The sequence below is a fragment of the Vidua macroura genome, chromosome 12 (assembly GCF_024509145.1).
Source record: "Vidua macroura isolate BioBank_ID:100142 chromosome 12, ASM2450914v1, whole genome shotgun sequence".
Taxonomy (NCBI): Eukaryota; Metazoa; Chordata; class Aves; order Passeriformes; family Viduidae; genus Vidua; species Vidua macroura.
In genome coordinates this window covers 7,441,151-7,466,709 of record NC_071582.1, presented here as the reverse complement: position 1 = coordinate 7,466,709, position 25,559 = coordinate 7,441,151, and the positions used below count along the sequence as shown (strand labels likewise).

Below are 25,559 nucleotides of genomic sequence, written 5' to 3'. Positions count from 1 at the left end.
GAAGCCGGGTCTTCGGGCACTCCGGGAGCGGTCAGCTCAGAAAGCCGGGGACAGTGCTGCCAGAGTTCCCTGGAGCTGTCAGGCTGTCCCGGTGTGTGCTGCACAGAGGGCCCGGTGCGCTTTCCGTGCCCTGCAGTGCCGCGCTCCCCGCGCCGTGGTGGAGGAGTTAGCCCTTCCCCCGATTTCGGACTGCTGCCTTGGGAATTTGATTCAGCTATTTCCTGGAATATGAATTTGTTTATTTTCAAAGGAGAACAAACGTAAAACTCATACAGTAGCTTTGGGTAGGGCGTATTTGGTGGAAGAGTGATTTGGATCGTTGTATTATTGCCTCTTAAGAATTTCCAGACTTCTGGAGATTGCATGGAGCACAAAAGCAGCTGGTGGCACATAAATTGTACAACTGCAAGAAAATCGTGGCCCTGATACCTCGGCTTTTACTGCCATGTGTATCTCATGAAATGTTTGCCAAGTGAGTGCAAAGTACTCCCATTTTGGTTTGGGATTTTTCTCACTTACTTTTCTTTCGCTGGAACCTTATGTACCCGATTAGTCATGCCACTTGGGCTCTTATCTAATTCTAAAGAGTAAATTAATCAACATCATAAACTATGCACCGTAGCGATATGGGTAATAAACAGTGTGCCATCTTTTCACTGGGGTTTGAAGCACTTAAATGGGTAATGCTTCTGGAAGTCGTTTGGTCAGCTTATGACTTGGCCCTACAAAATTTGGGAGTGTGCTCAGCTTTCTGTGGCATGAGCTATCTCAAAAGTCAGAACTCCAGCTGCATTTTCAGACAGCCTCATCGAGCATGGGTTGGGCATCCAACGCCCAAAAGTAAAACAACATCTTTTAAAGCCTTTCCTTTTAAATGGGAAAAAAAAAATTGCAGTATTTCTCTTAGTGCTTAAGTAAATACTTACTTTGTAAAAGGCACTAAAACCACTTTGTCTAAAATACTGGGAAAAGTTTATTTTTCAAAGCCACAGGCAGCAGTTCATGGTGCTATAGGAAATGCTAAGGCTATGCAGTCACCACCTTAAAGCAAAGCAAATCTTCCAAGTTGTTTTCTTTTTGTGTCTTTATTGCTTTTATCTCAAGAACAAAATGTACAATAAAGGAACTAATGTCCCGCCCCTTCAAACAATGGGCAAACGCAAAAGCAGGTTTGAGCCCGCGCTGATCGACATCCCAGTTCTGCGGCCGGCTCCAGGGGGGCGAGAACTCCTTCGCCGTGAGCGCTGCAGGACCGCGCGTCGCGGAGAGCGCAGCCACGGGCCCGCTGAGCGCCCGCAGCCGCCCCGTCCCGCAGCCACCGCAGCGCTCGGGGCGGTCCCGGTGCCGGCGCCCGCGCCGGTCCCGGCCTGCTCCGCTCCCCGCGTTCAAACGCCCCCGCGCTCCCATAGGCTGCGCCGGCCCGGCCACGGTCGGCCCCCGCCGCCGCGACCATGGCGCGGGGGGAGCCCGGCGGCCAGCGGGCCCCGCGGGCGGCCCCTCACCGCGCCGCGCCCGGCAGAGCCCGCGGGGCCGGGACCGGCCGCTCCGCCGCCGCCGGTCCCTCGCCATCCAGGGGTCCGGGTCCTGCGGCAAAGCGGGGGCAGGCGGCGGCGGGGCGGGCAGTCCCCCCGCGGCGGGATGGGCCGTGCCGGCAGTCGGACATGTCGGTAGCTGCGCGGGGGGAGAGGCACGAGGCGGGCCGGCGGCGCGGCCGCTGAGCGGGCGGGCCCGGGGGCAGCGCGGCCGCTCCCGCGCTCCGTGCCCCGGCGGCGGAACCCGGCCCCGGCGCGCCAGGCGCCGAGGGAGAGAGACCGCACTTTTATCAAACTTGAGCCTCCGCTCCCCTTCCTCTTTCTTCCTCTCTCCCTCCTCCCCCGTCCCCGCCCCTTCCCTGCCGTCCTCCTCTTCCTCCTCCCCCCTGCGCCTTGGGATGTTTATTCGGGCGGCTGCGTGAGGCGCGGGCGGCGGCGGCGCCGAGTTTCTCTCCCCCGACCTGAAGAGTTGCAGGCGCGCACACGCTCGCCCGGCTCCGGGGGAGAGAAGGAAACAAAATGTCGGCCAGGGCCGCGGCAGCTTCCACGAAGGTAAGACTCGGCCCCGGGGCGACCGCGTTCCCTGCCCGCTCCGATCCTGCGGTACCCCCGGCGCGGTTTTCCCATTGCCCCGCCGAGCCCGCACCGCGGTGGCCGCGGCTTTACCGCCGCCCGAACTGAGGGCACGGGCTAGCGCGGACCGAGGAGGCGGGCGAGGCGGGCCGGAGCCTCCCGGCCGCCTTCTCCGCAGAGCTTCCCTCCTGCCTGCCGGGAGGGGCGCGCAGGTGGTCCGCACCCCCCTGGCCCGGGCCGCTGCCCGCCGGCCGCCCCCGCCCGGCCTCCCACCTGTTGGACACGCGGGCCCCGGCCCTGGCGGCCGGACGGCTGCGGCAGCCGGGCCCTGCCCCCGGGAGAAGCCCCCGCGCTCCCGCCGGTGCGCTGGCCGTGCCCTTTTGTTCTAGGCTGGAGCGGGGTAGCAATTAGGAAAGGTTCAACCGGGAGAGTCCAGTACTACAGGATTTTTTTTTTTCTGTGGCCGCTGAATCAGTCGAGGGTGATTGTTGCTGACATACGGTAAACAGCTTTGGGGCGGCAGTAATCCGTCAGAAACTTGTGCCGGTCCTCCACCTGATCCGTAGGTGTTGCCGGTGCAGGTGCACGTTGCGGGGTGTGTACTCTGACCTCCCCCGGCACTGCGCGGCGGTGAGTAATGCCGAGCGGCCCCGGGGGTGAGAGGTGGAGTTAGGAACGCTCAACAGGTTATTTCTCCTTCGTTTAAAATTAAAGGTTTGCTTTGAAACTAGTTTGAATTTGAATTTCGAACTAATTTTTCGCTTGTGGCGCCTGAGTAGTTGCTCCGGCTTCAGCGCGACGAGTTCCCGTCGTGTGTGTTAGCTGGTGTTACCGGAGCTCGGCTTAGTGCTGTTTGCTTTCGAGTGAAACTACGTGGTTTCGGTCTGATGTCACTTGCTGGTATGCACTTACTCAGAAGTGGTATTCTACAGGCTGAAGTAAAATGTACACCTTGCTGTATTACTACCGAAAAACTTCGGCGCTTGAGATACTAAGTAACAAACTTACTCTAGTTGTAAGATACTGTTAGCTGGCGATTTTACCAACTCCAGAGTCTTACTTGAGAGGTGTGTTCGAGGCAACCTCAGCTTCCAGAGTGGAATTTAAAAAACTTAAAAGCTAATGTTGACTGCTGAGTTTCATGCCTCATTTTAAGTATGCTTCCAGAGGTATTGTATTACATTTTAACATATACACAAACACCACTTCAACAATAAATGTTTGTTGTTGGAAGAGTAACTTATTTTGCGTAATATTTCACACTTCTGCTATCACCTAGCTATGGAGATAGATCAAACATACTTTTTAGCCCTTTTCAAATGCATTTATATTAACAAGAAATAGGAGTTGGAGATAAATGTTGTCTTGAATAGTGTTGTGTTAGAATTCTGCTGTCTGAAGGATTGTAAGAAATGGCATCAACTTAAATCTTGCAGTTTTTTTTTTTTGTTATAAAATCGGAGTATAAAATTCTGATTTTTGGCTCAAAATGCTCTCTTGAAATACAGCTATTTTGTGAGGCTGTGGACAAATACTGCTTTCCACGCATGCATGTACTGTCTTGAAGTGTTTTTCTATTTTTAAATACAGAAGTGTATTTAAAGTTGCAGAAGTGTACAGAAAGTGTATCTGTTTTGGCTGTAGACTAGTGTACAGACTGTGTTAATTGGAAGTTGTATCTTGCCATAGCAGTTATTTGAAACTCCTTCTGCTCATGCTCATATCACATTGGCCCTTGGAGCTTGCATACATGCATACAGTATCAGCCAAACTAATTATACTGAAAGGTATGTTAATTTAAGAATGTTGCAAAATATAGTCTCACTGGGGTTTAACTCTTCACTGGGATGCTTTCAGATTTATGGAAGTCAGGTAGTTGAAATAGCATCTCTTTCTTGGGAAAAAACCTCGTTTTGTAAGTCCTGTGACTGTCAGAGTAAATTCTTCATCTGTGATAGCTTTTTATCAAAATTATTTCTTACCTTTGTATCTTGATCACAGAATTGTCTTTAGAATCTAATGCATATAGTTTATATGAGTTTAATTGTCAAAACAGAGGTGCTTTAAGTCAATGATAATGTTAATTGTATTTCAGTCATTAGTTCCTGGGCTGCTCTCCATGTAGTTTTAATGGTCATAGACAAGGAGATTAAAAAGTATTTTGGAAATACTAGACTATTGGGGGATTTCTGTGTTCACATTCCAGATTTTGTTTCCTTTAGTTACCCTTTGGTTCCAAAGTTATCCCTTTGGATATGGTATCTGGTTTCTCATTTTTGGGGTTGTAATGCATTAAATGGTGAATGGTTTTCTCTTAACATTTACTTAATATACTTTTGAGCTCTGTGTCCATATCCACAGTTACTGTGGCACACTTGACTGGACAAAAACTTAGGAGAGAGAAAAAATTTTTTTTGATTAGCTGGATAATTCTTATTTGTACATGAGATAATCTTGGCTGCTGTGGTTATGTTATGCCCTACTATCAACAGTCTTTAACAGTTTCACTGCCCTTCAGTTTTGATTACTTAGCTTTTTCTCCTGCTATGCTGTATAAGAATTATACAGTTTTATTAAGGTGTTATTTGCTTGTTGTAGCTGTTGGTAATATACAATAGAAAATGGTGGAGAAATTAAGGCTTTCTGGAAGTTTAATCTGGTCGTGGCTCTTACGGCAACATTTAAGGGGCCTAATCTCTTCTTATATCTTTTTGAACTGTACTAATGGATGCTATGGGAATGACTGTCAGGTCTTAGTAATGGGATGTAAACTTTCTTTACGTGGCTTTTAAGTTGGAGATTCAAATGTAGTCCACATTGGTAGAAACAGCCAAACCAAACAAACAAAAATATCACCCTGAAAAGCTTTTAAATTGTAAATATGGGGACAGAACTTATTGAACCCCTCAGCCTTTTTGAATGCTGAACTTGAGTTCCTGAGACTTCCTTCTATTTTTAAATACATTCATGAAGAATATTTCAGTCTTTCACCTCAGTTGTGTAACTAATTGAATTTTGGCTATTTTAACTGGCTTTCTAGCTCCAGGCATGTGTCTGTTAACTACCCCTTGAATCAGGAGCTGAGAACATGACTGTGTTAATGGTTCAAGACATACTGATTGCAAGGACTCCTTGGTTTTCTGTTTTAGAGGCAATGACCTGTGGTTTTCATAATTGGGGTTAGAATTGTACCCTAAATCTTACTTGGAAACACCAATGGATTTGTTTCTTGTAGAACACATATGTGCAAATGTTTTTAAAGTGGTTTTTAATTCCGTCTGTGAGACAGCTAAGTTTGGAGCAGTATTTTATTTTTCCCATTTAAGTCTGTATATGGGCACTGTAAAGTAGATCAGTTCTTCTTTGGTCGTATCTGGGATTCTTCAACTGTAACAACAAAGAAATAAATATATAGAAAACATATATGGGAAAGTAACTGAGAATTCAGTTTAACCTAAGAATTTACTTTCTATATGGAAAAAAGAGCCTTTAAAATGCTGCATTTAATTTTGCTAGTCTTTCTGTAAGTTGTACTAGGACCCTAGGAAATACTAATTTTAATGTTCTGGTAGGTATTTTTCAAAGACTAATTTATATGAGTTACATGTATTTCAGGCTTGTGTTTTCTTGAATTCATTGTTCCAGTTAGGACTATCAGTAGTTTCAACTACCAGCTGATACTTGAGGTGCATTTTTCAGTATGACTTTGGCTGCAATGTGAGGAGCTGCAAGCTCCACACTCTGTAGGTCATTATGAAGTGTATTCTGGAGTTTGCTTCTGGTTCAACGTGCAGTGTAAAGATTACTGTAATGTAAACAGAGCTTGAAATCTGACAGTGCCTGGCAACTGGCTCCACCCTTATAGAGTGGAAAATCAGTAAGGCCTTATCAGTGACCAGCTAGCTAATCTTTGTGTCAAGGAAAACCTCTAGAAGTGGGTTACTGTACATCATAGGTATTCTAAGATGCACATTGTGCTACTACTTAGGTTCCATGAGAAAAGATACTGGGCTTCTATCTGTGCTAAAAAAAAGCTCAGAACATTTTGAATTTGTGATTGACATCCAGAACGGTTACTGAGCTTGAATATATGTCTGTGTTCACACTGCAATGTACCATTATTGTCAAAACCTTCTGGGCACTCGTGAAAATACTTGGTTTTTAACTATTCAGCATAAGGTACTGAGTTGGGAACACAACTGTAGCTAGTTGACTACTCAAGCTCTGAATTGTGCTAAATATGTTCAGTTTATTACTTGAAGTGCTATGCAAAAGTATTGCCTATCTCAGGTCAAAGTGCTCATCTGAAAGCTTTGTATCAAAGCTGAAGTTCTCACCAAGGACTCAAGTGTTCACCCATTTTTTTTGCCAATAAGCTTTCAGTGTGAAATAAGATCCTCCTTTTTGTTTTCTTCTCCTGTCCTCTATACCCTGTGGAAAGGCCATGTCTTGTGTACACATTGGAGTGGCAGGGGAAAATCTGATTAGTCACAGTGTGGGGGGAGTAAAGCCATGTACATGTCCATTTCAAAATTAATAGTCCCAACATTTGGTTTGTATCACTGTCAAATTCGAAGTGTCAATTTGAGTTAAGGTTTGTATTTGAAACAAATGCTTTTATTGTTTTTGTTATGGGTTAAGAAAGACATTTATCATTTATATCCCCACAAATACTTCTGTGTTATCATGGTATAAATACAACAGAAATTAATATCAAACTATGCCCAGTGTTTTCTCAGGCAAATATATTAGTAATGACTTCTTCACTGAATGTACTGATTAAGCAAACAGCCGTAGGGAAGTCTTAAAATGAATTCCATGATTCTGTGCAGTGTATTTATGCTGAGTCCAAAAAGTCCTGAAATGAAAACAGTCTTGTCTTATAATTATGCTATTTTAGGGACAGATTATTTAAATATGCTCTGTACAGTCATAAATAGTAGGGGTGCTCTTGTTTCAGGGCTGTGATGTGCTTGAGTGAAGGATCTGAGAAAATGGAGGGACACGTTCAGCTGAATATTTAAGGTCCAGCATGGATCCCTTGGAGGCTGCAGAGTAACAAGTGCTGCTGAGGCCACAAATGTGGTGACTTGTCCAGGGACAATGGTGTCTGCTTGGTCATCCATGGGATTTTCCTGCTGTGGTGTACTCTTAGACAGCTCCTAAAGCCCCAAGCTCCGTGGACTGTTTGGGTTATGTAGATGGGCTACTGCAGGGCTGGAGAACTGCCCCAGTGTGTGCAGGACTGGGCACTTGGCTTACGTTGACTATTCCTGTCTCTATAGGATCTTCAGCAGTTCTTTAGAGGTCTTTCCTGCATTTGCACATCGGGATTTATTTAGGCACTTGGAAAAATTAACTGTATTGTTGGTGCTAAAACTTGAAATATTGGCTGTACATTAAAAAAGTATTTATTTTCTCAAGAGTATTTGGTAAGCTCTAATAGGATTCTTGTTTCCTAATCCATTATAAACAGATGTTCTTCCCTTTTGTGGTGGGGGAGGGCAGCCTAAATTCAGTAAGATGACAGCAGTAGGGAGTGTTGCATTGGAGAAGTTTACATTCTTAGCAGAAGTGGGCAAATGTGACCTTTTTGGCCTACATAACTCATCAGAAGGTGTATGGTTGCTTCCTCTGCTATGGGAAGTTAACAACAGAACTTAGTATGGCACTTGATGGCCTTTTTGTCTCCCCACCCCCACATATCCAAAGTACTGATATGCTGAAAATAGAAATTGAGCAAAAGTCGGCAGTTTGTTTGATTTGTAGTTCCCAAGGCTTTTCCCAGTAAGGACTGCACTGCGGAGCAGCCTTCTGTCTTCCTCACATTTGCCTTTTGCATTTGACTTCTTCTTAGGAACTTAATTATAAAATCTTCCCCCACCCCTCCTAAAAAGGCAGTAATTAGTTTTCAACTTGTGATCCTTTGGGATTGTTTGGGCAGTTCCTTGCCTAGTTTGAATGGGGTCCAGTAACAGTGTCTTCCCCTCTGCCCCACTGGGTCAGCAATCACTTTAACAGATGGCCCCCTTCTCTGTATCCAGCTTAAAATTTTTCTTGTAAATATTAAATGGACCTGTTCCAGCTATTTACACTCTGGGCTGGTGACTGTTTCTTAGGATGTATCCAGATGGGAGGTAGAAGGAGCAAGGTGCTTGGAGACTTGTTAATACACTTCAGAACATATGGTCAAGCGTTTGGACACAGCTCTGGGAGGCGACTGTGCTCGGCTGAAATAACATCCCCTGCCCTTTCCTGCAAACCTTCTTTAGGCAGCCATGGTGCTCTTGCAGCAGCATTAATGACTTAGTTATATTCACCATGAATTCAATAACACAAAAATTACTAAGGAGTAACTTGTGGCTGCGGAGACACTACAAGTTAATTAAAAGGAAGTAATAACCTTAAATTATAACCAGAAGCAGTAGCATAATGAAACAGGACAGATTGTGAAATTTGAACAATGATGTCAGTTTTTCTATTACTTAAATTACAGCAGTGGTGACATGACTTTGACAAAAGACTGACCTGGCACATGTTGCTATAAAAAGGTGTATAAAAACATATTTGAAAGTTACTAAAAAAAAGAAAAAACCAAGAGTACGTACACTGATGCTTTCAGCTTAATTGAAAATATAATAGGTGTAAATTATGTAATCTAAAGATTTATTGGTTTTAATAGAAAGTAACAATTGGAATGACTGTAGCTGTAAAGCTCTAGCAGTAACTTTGAGGTACTACTTGACAGTGTGATATCAATTAATTAGTTAGTTGTAATTTGCATGGAATCAGGATAGTACCTGGGGCTAACTCTGCCAATTATTGTTTATCTGAACAAATTCCAAGACTGTAATAAATACATAATTCATGTTCCTTTCGGATGACTGGCTTCTCCAGAATTGAATCTGGGAAAAGGCTAAATCATATTAACCCTCTCATCAGGATGGTTATTTAAAAACTTTTTCATGTCACTTGACCCAGCATTGTTCCTACATGTTATATGGAAAAAATACTCCTTTGCCCATGAATGCCTTCACATGAATTAACAGTGTTAGGTGGCAGGGGTACTGGCTTTTCCTGTAAACCTGGACTCCTGAAATAACTTTTTCTGTGGGTATTAAGATCTTAAAGCCAAGCTTAAAGGATGGCTTTCTGACAAAAGAACTTGTGTTTCCTTCAGAATTGAAATTAAGTTGTGGAAAGTGATTGGCCATTGCATACAGGATAAACCTCTCTGTTAATAACCCAGCTATGTAAGAGTGGAAATTCCTGGAGTGTAATCTCATATGAGAGAACTAAATGCACTTGCATTTTGATTGGGTTTTGCTCTCTATGGATAATGTAGGCTGGATTAATACTCCTAAAGCAGGGAGCATTTGGCTAGGGAGTACAAGAAAGGTGTACAGGTTTACAGAAACAATGTTGATGGCTTGAATGAAGAACATGTTTCATCTGAATCAGAGTGCTGTAGAAGCACTCTGTGGGGTTATTTTTTTCCAGTGCTCTGTGGTTTGTTTATTGTTAGTAGTTCAATGGTAAATCCACCCTAGAATTGCCCAGGAAAGTGCTGAGTCTCAAATGAAGGGATCTGTTGTTTAAATTGTTTGAATACCAGTGCTAACATAAAAGGTTTTCTTACGTGTTGTGTTTATTTGCAATCAGTAAATGTCTCTGTCTTGGGAAGGTGTGTAAGGAATAGCAAGGAGCCAGTGGCTGAGAGTTACTGAGATAGTTTCTCCTTTAGAATAACCAGTGGTGGATTTTTTTTTTTTTCCTTCCTGCATGATGAGGGTATCTTTTAAGTTGGTTGCGTTATTGATAGTACTAGTATTGTCTTTCTGGCTGTAAACTTAGTTTGGTTTAGATTAATGTGAGATTTATGTCCTGCACTTGAAGCTGTGCTAGCATTGTAATTTAAACAGGCAGGAGATGCCTTTTAAACATAAATGTGTTGTTTCTGCAGCATGTGTTTCACTAGCCTGAACTTCTGACTGCATTTATCTCCATTTAAAAAAAATCAACCATGCCTTAAAAGTACTTTAAACAAAAGCAAGCAGTTCCAGAGAAATATTGCATAGGCTTTTCTTCTTTATGATGGAATTAAAATAGGGAATTTTTGCCTTGCTTTTTGTATTTGGTTTTTCTCCCTCCTGTGTGAATGCTTGAATTCACCTCTAGTGAAGCAGTAGAAGTGGATTTGTTAGTGGTGTGGTGGCAGTGGAAGCAGATGGTGCTGGTGGTGTGCAGCAAAAGCGCTGCACGGGACGAGGTGAAGGGTACTGGGGGCTGCCAGGACAGGTCCTGTGCAGGGAGCCTTGTGGTGGGCTTGGTAGCTGCATTCTGTGCTTTGGGCACCATGCAAACATATCAATCAAACAGTGGATCAAAATAGTTTTGACCGTGCCTGATTAGGCTGTTGGCAACTAAATGGCAACATTTTTAATCTTGTGAGGTAGATGGACTGGTATATCTAATTTTGCTTTTCTATTTCCATAAAAATCCGTTGTTAAAGTCAGTGACTGGCCTTGCTTGGCTATGAGTAAATTGCTTGGGATGTTTATAGTTGGCAACAATAATTTTTCTTTTCTCTGATAGAAAGTATTGGTTTTCAAGTGGAACTCAGCCCTTACTATGAAAATTGCAATTTGCTTGCTCCACCTTTTAACTTCCAGAACAGGACCTTTTAATTTACTCAGTAGTAGTTGCAGTCTTGCTGTATTTAAAAATTAGTTTTGTAGGAAGTATATTTAAATATTTTGGAACACTTGTTAAGAAATAAAAAAAAAACCTTCAAAGATATTTCTACTTGATAAAATACTATAGACGGTTACAAAACTTTGTCAATAGTTTTCCCTCTCTCAGAAGAGCAGACTTTGATGTTTTAATGTTCCTTTTTAAAATCTGTACATTATTCTGACTTTCCTGGATATGCTTACAGTGTAGAGGTTGGTACGTAGCTGACCAAAACATAATACCTAAAATCTGTCTTTACTGTCCTAGCCCTTCAAGCAATGTAATTATGTTGCTTCCAAGTGATAAGCCAAGGCAATTTACAGATTACTGGAATGCTTGAAAACACTGACCTTTCAGGTCACTCAGAGCACTCCTATTATGCAGAGATTGCTGTGGCACTGCTGTAATGTGCTGGCCTGTCACATGCTGACTAACTTGCAGAAAGCTTTGATGCAGCTGTTTTAAAAATGCTTTTGCTGACTGATAGGCACTTAGGCTACTGCCTGTGAACAAAGCCAGCTCTCATTCCATGCTTTTCGCCCCCATTTTCTATAACAACACTTCTTCCCTGCTGACTACACACACAGTTATCTGGGCCCAAGTGTTGACTTGTCTCCATTTAAATTGTATTTGTGTTAATTTTCACTTCAAAAATAGTCACGTGTGTGAGAGAGATGCGGTTTGTGTGGTTTATTCAGAGCTGCTGCAAACAAGCAGCCTTGAGAAGTTCATGCGGTGGCTTTAAAGAGTGTGTGGATTAGGGAGAAGAAAGTGTGTGTGACTGCGCAGAGTGGGGATTAAAAAAACAATGGTCCTTTGAGTACAGTGGAAAGTAGTTTACTGCAATGTAGTATATATTCTATAGTTTTATATTCCAATATCTTTTCTTGAATTACTGTGAAGGATAAGAAGAATTTGACAAATGTTTCCTTTAAGTGTCTCATGCTTAATGGGCATCATACGTGGTGATGATGGCATTACCTTCTTTGGTATTAAGACACAGGACTAGAACATGAATAGAGATTAAGCGGACTTGATTTTTTTTGTTTACTATCTTTAATTTTATTTAGTTTTATTACTTGTTGTTAGATCAGGTAGTGCCTGAATTACAAAGATCATGGGAAGAGGAGAAATAAGTACAAAAGAATAAAATCTTTAATTCCAGTAGCCTGGTAAGACTGTTAGAAGAATAAATTGTTTTTTATTTCTTCCACAAAACACAGAGAATCCATATTCTCTCTGGAAATAAGGTGCTGGATGTCTGGGGGAAGTAGACTTCTAAATCAAGACTCTACATAAGAAGCACAATAGCCTATTGCCTATGAAGGCAAGTTTAGCAATTCACAATTTAATCTTTGTTCCCAGGGAATAGGTTTATATTTAATATATTCTATTGGTTGTCTCTATCTCAGATTCTAAGCCTGTTAGAGTTTAGTGCATTTGGATCAAAAATTAAGCATCTCTGTTCTATTCTGCTGAGAGGTGGAAAATAAAGAGGTAACATCTGATTGATGCTGTATGTATCATGAATGGCATTTGATAAAATTCTGAGCTTCTGATGTACAGCATGGCATCATTGTCTCCTTGTTTGGGGGGAGTGTGACATCAGGAATTCCCCTGTTTGCTGCAATTCCAGTAACTGCAAAATATGCACAACCTGTGCCTAAAATCTCTTGAAGCAGTAGAGTTGTGTATGCAGGGATAAGCACTGGTGTACTTAAAATTGCCTTTGCTCTTTGACCACATACTATACAGTGACAATGCACTAAACCACAAATTTCAAGTTGTAAAAGAATGTAATATATTTTTCCTGCTGTAACAATGCAGTGAAGAGAATAGAATGAATAATGATTTTACAGCAGGAAACTAACTGAACAGTGTAGTTACATAGTGAGTGTTTTCTTTTTTTTTTTTAATATGAACTCTGTACTTCTTGTAGTAATTGGTAGGACAAAAATACTCGGGTTTTTGTATATATTTTCATATGTACGTCATAGTTGAACCTTAACTTTCATAGAAGAAAACATTCTCCACAGCTCAGTTCAACATGTGTTAATCTGGATTAATTTAAATGACAAAATTAATAAGGCAAAAGGATGCATAACTTACACGTGTTGATAACATTACAGTATCTTTGAGATTTTTGCATTTCAGAAGAAGTGACTTCTGAAGGTAACCCTGCAAGAATGAGTGGAAAAGATGCAACTAAATCAATACATTGATACAAGAGGTACAGATTTAGATATTTTTCACTGCACTTAATTTTTTCCTGCAAATCATTAGAAGTTGCATGACTGAAGATATGACTATTATCAGTCAAGCTTTGAAAACATTCTGGCAGTAAATTTTGTTTTGCTGTTCAATTCTTGCTTTAATGATAAAATTGTACTACAGCTATCTTGGCTGCAAGTACTCTTTCACGTCACGCCTTTATGATGAAGTTTTTCACTGATTTTATCCTCACTTATTTAGTCTTTAGGATTTTTTTCCAAAGAATAATCTAGATTGAATGGTTTCTCTGCAAGTTGTGGTCTCCTGATAGGTTTTTCCATTGAACTGACTCATCAAACAGATTTGTCTGGTGTCCTGAAGCTAAATTCCTCTGGTTTCTTACTCATTTAGGGGAATGCTCCTTTGAAAAAACTATTGCTTGCTGAATTTGCAAGTCTGTAGATAACTCGGTTGCTGTTTTCCCTAGTAACTCATTCTCAGTGACAGGTGACTTGATAGTGTTTTTTGGGCAATAGTTGACTGAATTGAAGCTATATTCCGGGATAAACAGGTAATTCACCAAAATTATACAGGCTTTTCAGCTGTTAACCAAGTGCTTACCCAGTTTCTTCTCCAGCTGGTTGGATAAACAACTAGAATGTCATTAATACTTTTCCATTTCAAAAAATGTGCTGAGTGAATGAAAAAGACATCTGCCCATTAAGCACAGATGGGAAATACATGCTAAGAGGTGGATTTGATGGGTAGCATCTCTCAGTAATTATGTATAGACTTTTATTTTTAGTCGTTGTGTTCAGAGTTCCTCTTCTGGAATACTCTACGTGCTTCTCATCTTCACCATAGCTTGGCTTGCAATCAGGGATTAATCTTGATGAAATGATGATTGAGGGAGAGAGCAGCTTCTCATAGGTCTGGCTATGCTTGAGTTACTGCATAGCTGATTTATTTCAAAGTTGAATTGAAGCCATGAGATCCACTATTACATTGTGGACACGTCTTGGTGTAGTGATTAGTTTGGGATTCTTCACTTGGTGTGTCTTATCTGTGCAGAATCAAAACAATGTACTTGAATATAATTCATTTTTCTGTTTCCTTTTCTAAAAGGTACCAAACTGACTGCTATAGAAAATGATTTGTGATGTTGTCTCTGTATAGGTACTTAGGGCTGAGAGTAAAGATAGTTCTTCAGGCCTGTACAGAAAGGGAGACCCCCAGCAGTTTAAAGGCAATTCTAAAAATGCCATTACTTTCTCCTTATATTCAACCTGCCAACAGAAAGCTTTTGGTATCACTTACAGTGCTGGTGTGTCTAGATTTCCATTGTCAGATATACATTATGGCTGTCAAACTTCTGCCAGTATTTACTGGGGTTTATTTGTAGCTTTCTTTGATAGCTCAATAATTTTTTGTTTGTTTGTTGGTGAGTGGTTGTAGAGTGTGCAACTTTTTTCTTCCTCTTCTCAGTATTGAAAACATGTCTACAAAAGTAAGGAACACACTTTTAAATAAGAGCATTAATTTTGGTCATGTTGGATGATATTTTTTGTGGACTGGTGTAAGTGGTTTAGGCTCAGTGTTCTTTTAACTTGTACTGAAGGAGACTCATTTTTTTGGTGGAAGGGAAAAGAGCCTCTAAAACTTATTATGGAACATATGTAAATGAATCCCCTAAAAAATGCTTTGCAATTTAAGTTTACCATTCTATTAGCCTTGTTTAGGCTGAGTTCCAAGTGCAAGCTTCAGATACTAAAATTCTGTGTTTTGATGCTTATCACTTGCTTACATGAGAAGCTCAGACTTCATCGTGTAAAAAGTGTGTACCCATCTCTAATAGCAGTAGCAAAAGAAAAAGCAGATTGAAAATATGCTTGTATTGTATCCTAAAAATAAAGAAAACCTAAAATACTGCTTTTGAAAATTATTTCAAAGTAGTACTGATGTTTGCATTTAATTGTACAGATGCAATCATGTTCTATGTAGGCATGTGGGGCTGTAGGTTATTTGAAATAATGATGTTAATCTGTTCTATACCTAATACTTTACTAATGTTACCTTTCCCTCCAGTTTGGAGAGAGAAGCAGAAACTTTTCACTTCTGTGAAGTGTCACTGCCACTGGTCTCAGTCTTTAGGTCTGTCAAGTATGTGCGTCAATAATCTGCACTATTGTTATGGTAAAGCATGTGTTGTCTTTGATCTTTTGAGGGCAAACAGCACTGACTCCTAAGCTGGCAATGCACTGTCAAGGAAAATGTTACCAGTCTGATAAATGCATGCAAACAGATAATTGGTACCTGCTTGTGGAACCTTAGTGTGTTCAATTTGTCAGGACTGGGCAGCTAAAATCCTTAGTTTAGTGTAGTTGCATGATAAACAGAGGTGGAACGGGGAAAAAGCTTTTAAGTACTTCAATCTTTTCCTGTATTGTCTTGTAATAACTTAGTTCCTTAAAGAAGTCATGAAGCAATCCTAAAAATATGTTGCTGATTTATCTGAGGCCCATGTTGTCACAAAATTGGCATTTTGCATCATTTACTTGCAGATGGCAATATGCACCTGATGATTGGGGTGCTGGTGGTAACATCCAAGGGCAAGAGTGTAAGAGTGTGGTACAGGTGAAGTTCTGCTCTTGAAAGAATTTGTTGTTTAGCTGTGAAATTAAATGACATTGTTTTATGTGCACCTTCTCTCGAGAGCCAAGATGCTGACTCACATCAGGCAAGAGTGTGGAAGCCCTTCTGCCATTGATTTACTTTTTTTTTTTTTTTTTTTTTTTTTGTGGAACAGATTGGAGTTAATGCACAGCAATGTGAACAAATAATTGCAGAGGGAAAAATACAGTGGGATTTTCTGTTACCCTTTTTCCTTGCTTCTTTTTGAACTTTTTCACTCTTGAGGTGAATTTGTTCTCTTTTGTCAATTAAAGTCTTAACACACTCTAGAATGTGAAACTTAAGGTGACAGATGGGGTAAGACTTAAACATTTACACTAGTTATTTCCCCTGGATTGTAACCTTTTTGTTATTTTCTTAGAATTTATTGCATTCAGAATGTTGAAGTTCAGTAGAGCTGCTTTCTGTAGCACAAAGAATGCTGGGGCAATCCAGGGGTGAGGTAAGGGCTGTGTAAACTTGAGTGTGTTTTCAGGTTGTGAACTGGAATGTCAGATTAAAATTCTGCAGGTTTTCCTTTTTGCAGTTTTTAATGTGAAATATAATCAGAATAACTTTAAAAAAGAGGCATTTGCTCTTGTTTAAGGTCTTTGGGTTTGCCAGCTCCATTTTTAAATATGGCTTCAGGTAGCTAGAAGATGCAATTCTGTAAAAGCCCAATGCATTTTTTAAAACAGCTTTGGTCATTTCTGCCCTCATAGTTTTCTTGCATACTTGAGAGTGTGCATTCCAGAGTGGTGATGAATGGGCATGATGCAGTTTTGGTCAAGAATATAATCTTGTATCATTGATACACATGAAGTTGTGGGAATAGAAGTTAGTGTCATGTGGTCAAAGCTGTTGGTGAGGCAGTTTGTTCCACTGAAATGAGTGTATTTTTAATTGCTGATGTCAATACAAAAGTAGCTTTGTGACAATTTTTACAGTTAACCTTTGGCTTTCTGGGTGTGGCTCTTTTTTCCCCTTTGAAGAGACTATGTTTTTAGGTCTAATTGGGCTTTTGTCACCTTAAAACTGAATTTGGGAAGTGGAAGGTCAAGTTGGAGCTGCAAAAGGCAGGCCTTGAAGCTATTTGAGCTGAAAGATTGTAATTTTAGGTAATTTAAACTTTCTGGATTTGCATACTGGGTTTTATGTAAAATTCAGTGTTCGTCTACAATAGTGGAAATAATTTTAAGTCTACCAAATGGATTTTCATGAGAAAAATTGCTTTTGAAGTGTGCTGTTTTGCATGGTATGCATAAGGCAACTTGCTGCTAGGAAGTTCTAATCTGATCAACAGTTATTGCTCTTGTCAGTGAATTCCCTTGTTTCATTCCTCTACTTTGATGTGCAAACAGGAAATAAAGAAATCCTAGCTGAATGTCTGTAGGGTGGGATGGGAACCGATGTGATGCTTATGTAAATATGAATACCTACAGAGGTCAGTTTGAAGCCTCTTGTCCAGTAATTACTCTGTCATTTTTTCCCAGTGACTGTAGCCAGTGTCTCTTCTGCCCTTCTCCTGGGAGGAGGGAAGGAGACTGAGTTGGCTTCTGACTCAGGCAGTCGGAAATGGCTGGGGTAATTCTTCAGCCTGGGGCTCGTAGGAGTTCAGCTATGTGGAGTGGGGCACCGATGCAGTCTATAAAAGAGAAAATCCAACCCCCAAAAAACAAGAACATGGTGTTTTTAAAAAGTGCTTTTCTTAAGTTAGTATATAGTGCTTTGTATGCAGCTTTTCTGAAGAGGTCTGGTTGTGAACCACTGGTACAGTGAAAGGCAGTGGTGGGACTGCTGCCAGTAGTAAAGCAAAGAGGAGAATTGGGAGCAGGGCAGCTGGTGGTGCTGGGCAGTATCTCAGGGCTGCTTTTAGTGCCTCTTGTCCAGTCTTGGTTCCCCAATGGAGATGGTTTCATTGCTGCTCTTTAAGAAGATGAGAGGAGTTATGATTGAAATAAAAAGATGGTTTGGGTGGCAGGGTCACCCCTGTTGCTGCTGCTTGTCTTTTAAGGAAAGGGGAAAAAGCATGGACATGTCTTACCGGTTCTTCCTGCTTGCTGATTCTTCTGGAGCTGCTGTTATGTTCTCTTCTGCTTGTTAATGGCCTTGGCTCCTCAAGAAAAGGAAATAGATCACTTTAAAAAAAAAAAAAGGAAAAATGTTAATGAATTGGAAGTTAGAAAAATATGTGTTTTCTATAAAACATGCTTGTAAGTATTTGGTAAAAATGAGGAAATGAAACCATATCTGAAATGCCGTATTTTGCAAATATCTAATAGTATAGCCAAGATTAAGAGAAAAAAAATTCCACTCTAACTGGCTGTGAATAAGTAATTGTGTTACCCTTAAAAGCAACAGAGAGGATTATCAAAGTGTCTGCAGGTATGTTGTTATATGGGCAGTGTTTCTACATTCATAGTCAATGAATAACCCAGCTGAGAAGTTTTTCCTGTGCTAGCTTCTCTTCTCTTCTTGGTTGGTCCTTTTCCATCCCAGGAAAGCAATCATCAGTGCCAGGCTGATTGGTTGTTTCAATTCAGAGTAGCTTTGTGAATAAAGGAGATCCTCTGTGCTGAGAATGAAAGCAGCCTTAAGCTTTAGGCTCTTGCTGCTCCTTAACCCTTTGTGTTGCCGAGTAGTGGCCTCAAGGTGCTGTTTTAGGGAGATACTCCATGTGCTCCAGTGTACTTGGTCTGACAGCAGACTTTGCTCCAAGTCCCCTGGCTGCTGTGCCTTGCCTCGGTTATGTTGTAGGATACCTGTTCACTTGCTTCACACAAATGAATTGCTTTTTCTTAGACCCCGTTCACCCCTTTGCACCACTCTTTGGAAACTGAACCTTCACAATCACTTTGATTTTTCATAGTAGCAGTGGATAAGTTTAATTTGTATTACATAGACACTAAACAAGAAGGGTATAAAGGACTGATGAAAATGAGGATGTTGATTGAGCTGTAGGAAGATGCTCCTTGGGATGTGTGAGCTCATCTACAGGTCTGTGGGCTGCTGAATGCAATGGAACAACTTAGCTAAAAAAAGCAAAGGAATTTTTCCCCATCTCTTCTTCTGCACTATATGTTCAGAATTTAAATACTGGCTTTACTGATTAATACATCTTAGTGGGTTTTTTTTGGTTTTTTTTTTTTGTTTCTACACCTTCAAATTATTACCTGGTTTTGACTTCTGTCAGAGCTGTGTTAGTCAGTTTTAAGATTGATCGCAGGGACAATTGTGGCATGCTATTTTTTCTGTAACACCTATTAATCATTAATGTGTTAGCTTTAGAAAGTTTTTTCAGCAGGAAAATCCTGGAACAGACTGATGTGCATATAAGCAAGGAGAGACTGACACTTCACAACTGTCTCTCAAAGTGTAAGATTGTCTGCTTAAACAGATACTTCTTCAAGGTAGGTGTTTTCAAAAAATAGGAAAATCCATTTAATAGTGAAGTGATAAGGAAGCTAGATGTTAATAGAATGGGGATAGTCCTTTTTGCTGAGGAAAAATGAGGTGTTTTCTGCTTTCCACACTTGCCTGATAAGAAGGTTTAGGAATGTTTACCTTGCTGATAGCTGAATAAGCCTTTTGGATGCTGTGGTGTTTGTTACCTTGTCCTCCCTATCCAAGTCTCATGTCCATCTCCTGCCGGGGGGGTATGGCTGCTCTAGTTCTTATTCTCTTCTCTCCCAGCGACTTCCTGGACTTGTTTCTCTTCCTCCCTCTATGCACAAGCACTGCATTTGAAATTACATCAGAACCCTGCTGTGTTCCCTGTATTGTGCTTTTTAAACCAAACTATTTGTTACCATTTTGTCCTTACTCCAAAGTCACTAACAACTTCTAACACAAGAAGTTACTAGTTTTCAAGGATCTGGAAGACTTAACATTATTTACCTTCCTTTTTGAACTTCTGTCTTTCTGTAGCCCTGATTTGAGACTTGCTTTCTTTGGATGTGTGAAGTTAATGCGAACTCAGAGTTGTACTGTGTTCTGAAGATGCTCTAGTATCCATGTGACTGCTAAAATTGAATCTTCTTAACTGACAGTTACCCAAGTTGAGGGTGGGAAGATGCCATCTGGGTGTGTGGTTGCTTGGGGTAGGGAAGGACACTTTTCCTGAAATTTATTACTTAGAGTGGTTGGTTGAGATTCAGAGGAAGAAATTCAGTAGTCACAAGCAAGGCAGGGGTGAAAGTCTTATTGCCCAGTGACATATTTCTTCACACTGAGATTCAAGGGGTAAAATATCAGGGAAACACACTCCCACCCTGCTAATCCTATTACTACAAAAATAGTTGTCAGCTGCTTCCATGAGGCAAAATGTAGAGTGTGTGCACATGTTCAGAACACCTGCATTTCATCTGTTTGTTTTAGGAGAATTTGGTAAATTACCTATAGAATGTATAGTTTTGCTGTGGCTATGTCAACTGTAAAGAGCAAAAACAAAACAAGCAACAAACCCCCCCCCCTCAAAATTTTACAGAGAAATTAACCTCTGTAGGCTGCCCTTTTATTGTCACAATGGAAGATGACGAGGCTGTTATTGTGCACCTGTAACTGGAATTGCAATGCAAGCCTCTTAAACATTTATTCATATTTGCAATCTCTGATCTTGGAAAATCAGCGAGCTCTGTCTCAGTGAGACACTATTGCCTGTCCTGAGGCTCTTATTTGACAGATCTTTAGAGTACAATGATCTAAAATTTATATGGTGCAGTGCTTGGTAACTGGATTATTATTCTCTTGATTAAAAACAAGGTGAGAAGCATTCTATCTTCAGGTGAAGTGCTTGAATGCTTTGATTGCTGCTCTGATGTCTACATTCATGTTGCTTATTTCTTGGTGGACATATCTTTTGCTTGTGTGCATTTTGGCTTTGTACTTTTTGCATAAGAAGCCATAGATAGAGGTGATTTATTTAGGCTTCTTATATAAAGCTAATACAGTATTATTTTGCTTTCTTTGATACTGATACTGTGCTCTTCTCCTCCCCTAAGGGAAAAACCAAACTGGAATAACTCCAGCTGATGTTCTTTATGAGTGATAAAACACTGAAGCCAAACTGTGTATAAGAGTAGAGAGGGAGGTTGTGTCTGCAGTTGGATGATTTGATTTGGTTTCAGAAATGTGCTGGAAATGTAACTTACATTGAATCACACAGTAATTAAGGTTGGAAGGGACTCTAGGGATCAGCTAGTCCAAGTCTGTGCTCAAGGCAGTTCTCACCAAATCTGATTTATAGAATAATTGTGGAACAGTGAGGTCAGATCATCTAGAGCTCAACAGAGTTCTAGAGATGATCTAGTCTAGCCCCATACTCAGAGCAGGGTCAGCTAAAGGGCTGCCCAGAATCTTGTAGAGATCAGTTCTGAGCACCTCCAAGGATGATATTCCATGGCCTTCCTGGGCAGTCTGTACCACCATTTGACCACCACTGTGGTTTCAAAACAAACCCACCAGGTAGATAGTATGTGACTGGAATTTGCTGCTCTTAAGCTGTATCAGTTGCTGTGACACTGGTCCCAGCTGTGTGCACTTCTGAGCTCCACTGGTGCACTTCAGTAGGGCTTATTTTACTTTGGTGGGAGGCTGTTGTCTGAGCTTTTGCATTCCTGGGACTGCCTTCCAAATTGGAGCAGTTGCTGTTGTTGGAGTTGAGATGAACTGGTGGGGATACAGGTAACAATGACCACATAATACTTGCACAAGGTATGCTGGAGGGGATTTTTTTGAGGATGGAAACTAGTAGGAGGGCAGTTTGTGCCGCTTAAGCTGCTTTTATTGTGGTAAAATAATTGCTTTTCAAGTTGCATCCCAAGATTTAAACTATTGAAATATTACATGAGTTCCTTGAAGATACTGATTTTGAAATGATACAAAAAATAAAATCATATTTGAGGTAAATAATGAGAGGATAAATCCTTTCAATTACATGTTAAAATTTCTACTCTAAATTAGAAATCTTTAGGTCCTAATAATACTGACCTAGGTCAGTATGGCAGAGAAACTACTTAAAGCAAAAGCAAATTGCATGTTGTCCGTGCTTCTCTGTGGCAACATCCCTTGCTGAGCGGAGAAACGTGGCTCGCCACTTTGCTTTTTTAGCCTCTCTGTTCTGTCTGATTTTGCTGTCTTTTGCTAGTGTACTGGCCTGGAGTAGTGATCTGTGAAACACTACTGCCAGCACTTTGGAGTTTGTGATCCTAGGGGGTTTCACTGCCAGCTGGAAAGCAAAATGGAAAGAAGCAAAACAGACAGGGATCCCAAACTCTGAAGCACAGTTTTCACACGCCTTAGCCATCAGGACCTAATAAGCTTTGCTTAGCTGCTGGCTGATACTGTTACCAGGGTGTTTGAGTGGTATTCTTCTTCTGAAGTAACTTGACCTGAGATCATTTGAGATGTATCTGCATGTGGGTCTTGCACTCTGGTTTGTTTTGCCTTATTCCTGAGTATCAGCCTTCTGCCTTTCATGGATAATGTGATTTACTAGGCCTGTGTCATAAACACTTCTATAAATACTCAGATTTAATTGGATCAGTAATCCAGTATTTAATTATTTAACTACAATGCAGCATCCCTCCAAATTTGTGCATACTGTTCTTGATTAGGGCTTTTTTTGGGAGAGAGGTCTAGTATTTTTGTATTGAGTAGCAGTACCACCAAGCAAAAGGTTTTATGGTCTTGTCTGTGATGTGTGAAGCTTGGAGTTGAGAGGTCATTCTGGAAAAGTGAGTCATGCTAAACAAGCTGGGTAGTACATGGATGTGGGGAGTTAAACACTGAGCTACTTTCTTAGCTTGGAGAGAACAGTGCCCAGAAGTTGGAGCAAAAATCTCTCTTGTAAAAAAATTCGTCAATAAAACTAGTGATTAAGGAATGTTTTTAGATACATGCAGTATCTTTATGTTCAAAAGATAGCCACTAACCTTTGGGATTCTAGATCAGGAGGCAGTGGAAATTGTGGTTTTGTGTTTAATAAGGCAGTGTTTTGTGGTTTTGGAAGCACAGAGAGAATTGAGTGGAATGGTTGAACAACCTAGTTACTGTTAAAATGTGTATGTAGGTATTTTGTCCTAGTTTTTCCTCTCAAGGTTGTTCTTTGTGAGGTAAAGATGATTTGTACTGTTCAAACTGTCCATGTGTACTGTTGTAGAGACTTTGTATTCCCAGAGTGATCTAAATCAAAGAAGATTCATTTTACTGACATGCAGGGTTGACAATTCTGTGTTGTTTTGTTTTGTTTTTTTTTTACTTGGATTGTGCTTTAATCGTGGTTTTCCTCATACAGACTTTTCATGAGGTGGGCTGTTTCATATAGATGAATATTTGGGAAGAGTGGAACTGTTCACTAGAGCTCGGAACCCAAGATATCAAATGGAAAAAAAATTACAATGAGCACTGCTTTACTTTTCAGTGGTTAGTATATATGCATCAGAGGAGAATAAGGTTATTATTTCTCTTTCAAGAAATGGTTGATGTCACTTCTGTGGATGTACACTCAGACAGAAGGTGGGACTAAAGACTGGCTTCTCAGCTTCAGTGATGCTGCAAAGTTTTTTTTATATGCATCGCAGGAGTCCTTTAGTAGGTGTTTTCCCTGAGTGGCAGTCCCTGAGTCCTTAGTGTGATCTCTTGAATCTTCTCTCAAAAATATATTCAGGGAAGCAGTCCTTCTCCTTGGAAGGAATGATGATCAAGTGAAAAGCTAAAGATACAGGCTGTTTGCAGAGTGTGGGGCAGACATAGCAGGGCTGTGGGTGCGAATGCAGCTGTGGCAGTGGGCAGTTCTCTGTAGTGACCCTGCCTCAATGCTCTCCTCCTCCTGACTGCCTGCACTTGCTCCAGGAGTTGGCTGCCAGTGTTTGAAATACCTCAAGTAACTCTGAGGTTCCCTGTCGAGAGGCTGTGGTGCATTGTGTATGTGTTAGACCATGGAAGACAAAGCTCTCCTTTCAGTTGATAAAATCAGTCAGATAATGGGATTCTGACCTCATTGCACTAATTGCTGGAGAACAACTGTTAAAAAATGGGCCCACTGCCCCCAGTCAGCTGAAGGCTTTGATGATAAGACAATTGGAGGGAATCTGTTGGAATTTAAGGTGGCTGTAGTTTAACTAGGCGAGGATAAAGGTGAGTTTCTGTAGGAAGTCATCCTTGCCAGTGTTGGAAAGGGCACTGTGCTGCAGCTGCTTGCTGAAGGATGCTGTGTGTAGGAAAATGACCTCTTCGTTCCTTGTTCTGGGCTGGCTGAGGAAGATTCTGTTTTCTTTTCTTATACTTCCTCAGGAAGCTGAGTGTTTTGGATATTGACTTTGATTATGTTGATTTTTTTTTTTTAAGTGAATGATAAATATCACCCCCTAGATACATAACAAACTAAAGAAATTCATAAAAGAGGTTCAAATTCTGATTGTTCTGATAAGCACTTTTAATTCTTGTTCCCAGAAGTGCAATCAAAATGTATTGATTCTGCATTTAACCTTTAGAACTTGAAAGTTCAATAACATCCTACTGCTCAACTGGACTTCCCCAAGAATAATGGAAAATTAATTTTAGAAGCCAAATTGAAATGCAGCAAGATGGGTGAGGTGTATGCATGTCTGGTCTGTCATTCTGAAGAGGAACTCTCACTCTAAATATAATATTTCAAATAATACTATATGTAATATAGTATTACACGGTATATAGAGAGTAAATATAGTATGTTTTCCCTTTTTTGACACAGCCCAATCCTAGTTCTTCCTTCTTGTTTTTTGTGTCTTGAATAAGAGCACTGTCACAGTTATTATGGTTTTTTTCAGGATAAATAGGAATGTTTTTTGACATGAGCATTTTATTGTAAGTATGGTGTACACAACATGGGACTGCAGGCTTGAAGCAAAGCTGGTGTTCTTTCCATGGTTGAGTTTGTGATCTGACTGTTCACTTCCTGTGGCTTGCTTGCCGTGGTTGATAGAGCTCACAGCTGTCACACACCTTTCTTCTCCCCACTGTGTTCTGTGGAGAACAGGAGCTATAAGCCCCCTGAGCTGGCAGAAGCAGTTGCTTCATTTTATTGTCCTTAGGACAGCTGTCAATGCTGATCTGAAAAACCAGGCTGGTAAAGACGCTAAATGAAACTTAGCGCTTCCCGCAGGAGGTTCCTCTTGTGTAATCCAGAAGAAAATCTGTTTTAGGTGGATATCTAGATATTATTTTCTCTGAAAATGTAATAATCTCCTTGACTTTAGTGAGGACTGTATGGGAATTGATGGCAACTGTAGATATTTATTTATCAAAAGTTACTGTTAAATTATACTAAGAAATAAATGATTAAAAACTCATTTGACCTCATGTGTCAAAATTTGATCACAATTGAGGAAACAATTCCATAAAATCGATCTTGTCATTCAGAGCACAATTCACTTCCTATGAAAAGTAGCTGAGTTTAAAAGAGAACAATAATTCCTCTAATAAGTCCCCTAGACTTGGAAAGAAACATTGGGAAACTATTCTGGCTTGGATTTCAAGAATGTGTAGGAGCTCTTGCCTTAGTCTGAGCTGAGGTGTAGAAATCTAAAAAGTGTTAATCTGTAAGAACCCTGTCCTTGGGAACTTGCATTATTTTAAGGTAGAATACTGATTTCTGTGGTTGTTGTTTGAAGCTTTCCAAATGCAAACTAGAACTGTCTTCTCAAGCCTGTGGGTGGCTTCAGCTGCTGGCAACAGCTTTTTCACCTGCAGTGCAGGTAAACTGAGCAATGCTAGTTGCAGCATCACTGCATTGCTCAGTTCAGTAGCCTGTGGTTTTTTGGGTTGGTTTTTTTCCTTCAGGATGCTTGAAAGAAAAACATA

The 25,559-nt window shown here is 40.8% G+C and overlaps 1 protein-coding gene across 7 annotated transcripts in view; it reads left to right on the top strand.

Annotated features, from left to right (window-relative positions):
- Positions 1-1,932: 1,932 nt before the first annotated feature.
- The window catches only part of TJP1 (tight junction protein 1), a 69,286-nt gene continuing 45,659 nt past the window's right edge, over positions 1,933-25,559 (top strand). For all 7 annotated transcript variants that reach the window (XM_053988105.1, XM_053988101.1, XM_053988100.1 and 4 more), the window contains exon 1: positions 1,933-2,084. In XM_053988105.1, coding sequence (XP_053844080.1) covers positions 2,052-2,084 — 33 coding nt within the window. In that variant the 5' untranslated portion in view covers positions 1,933-2,051. The remainder of the gene's footprint in view (positions 2,085-25,559) is intronic.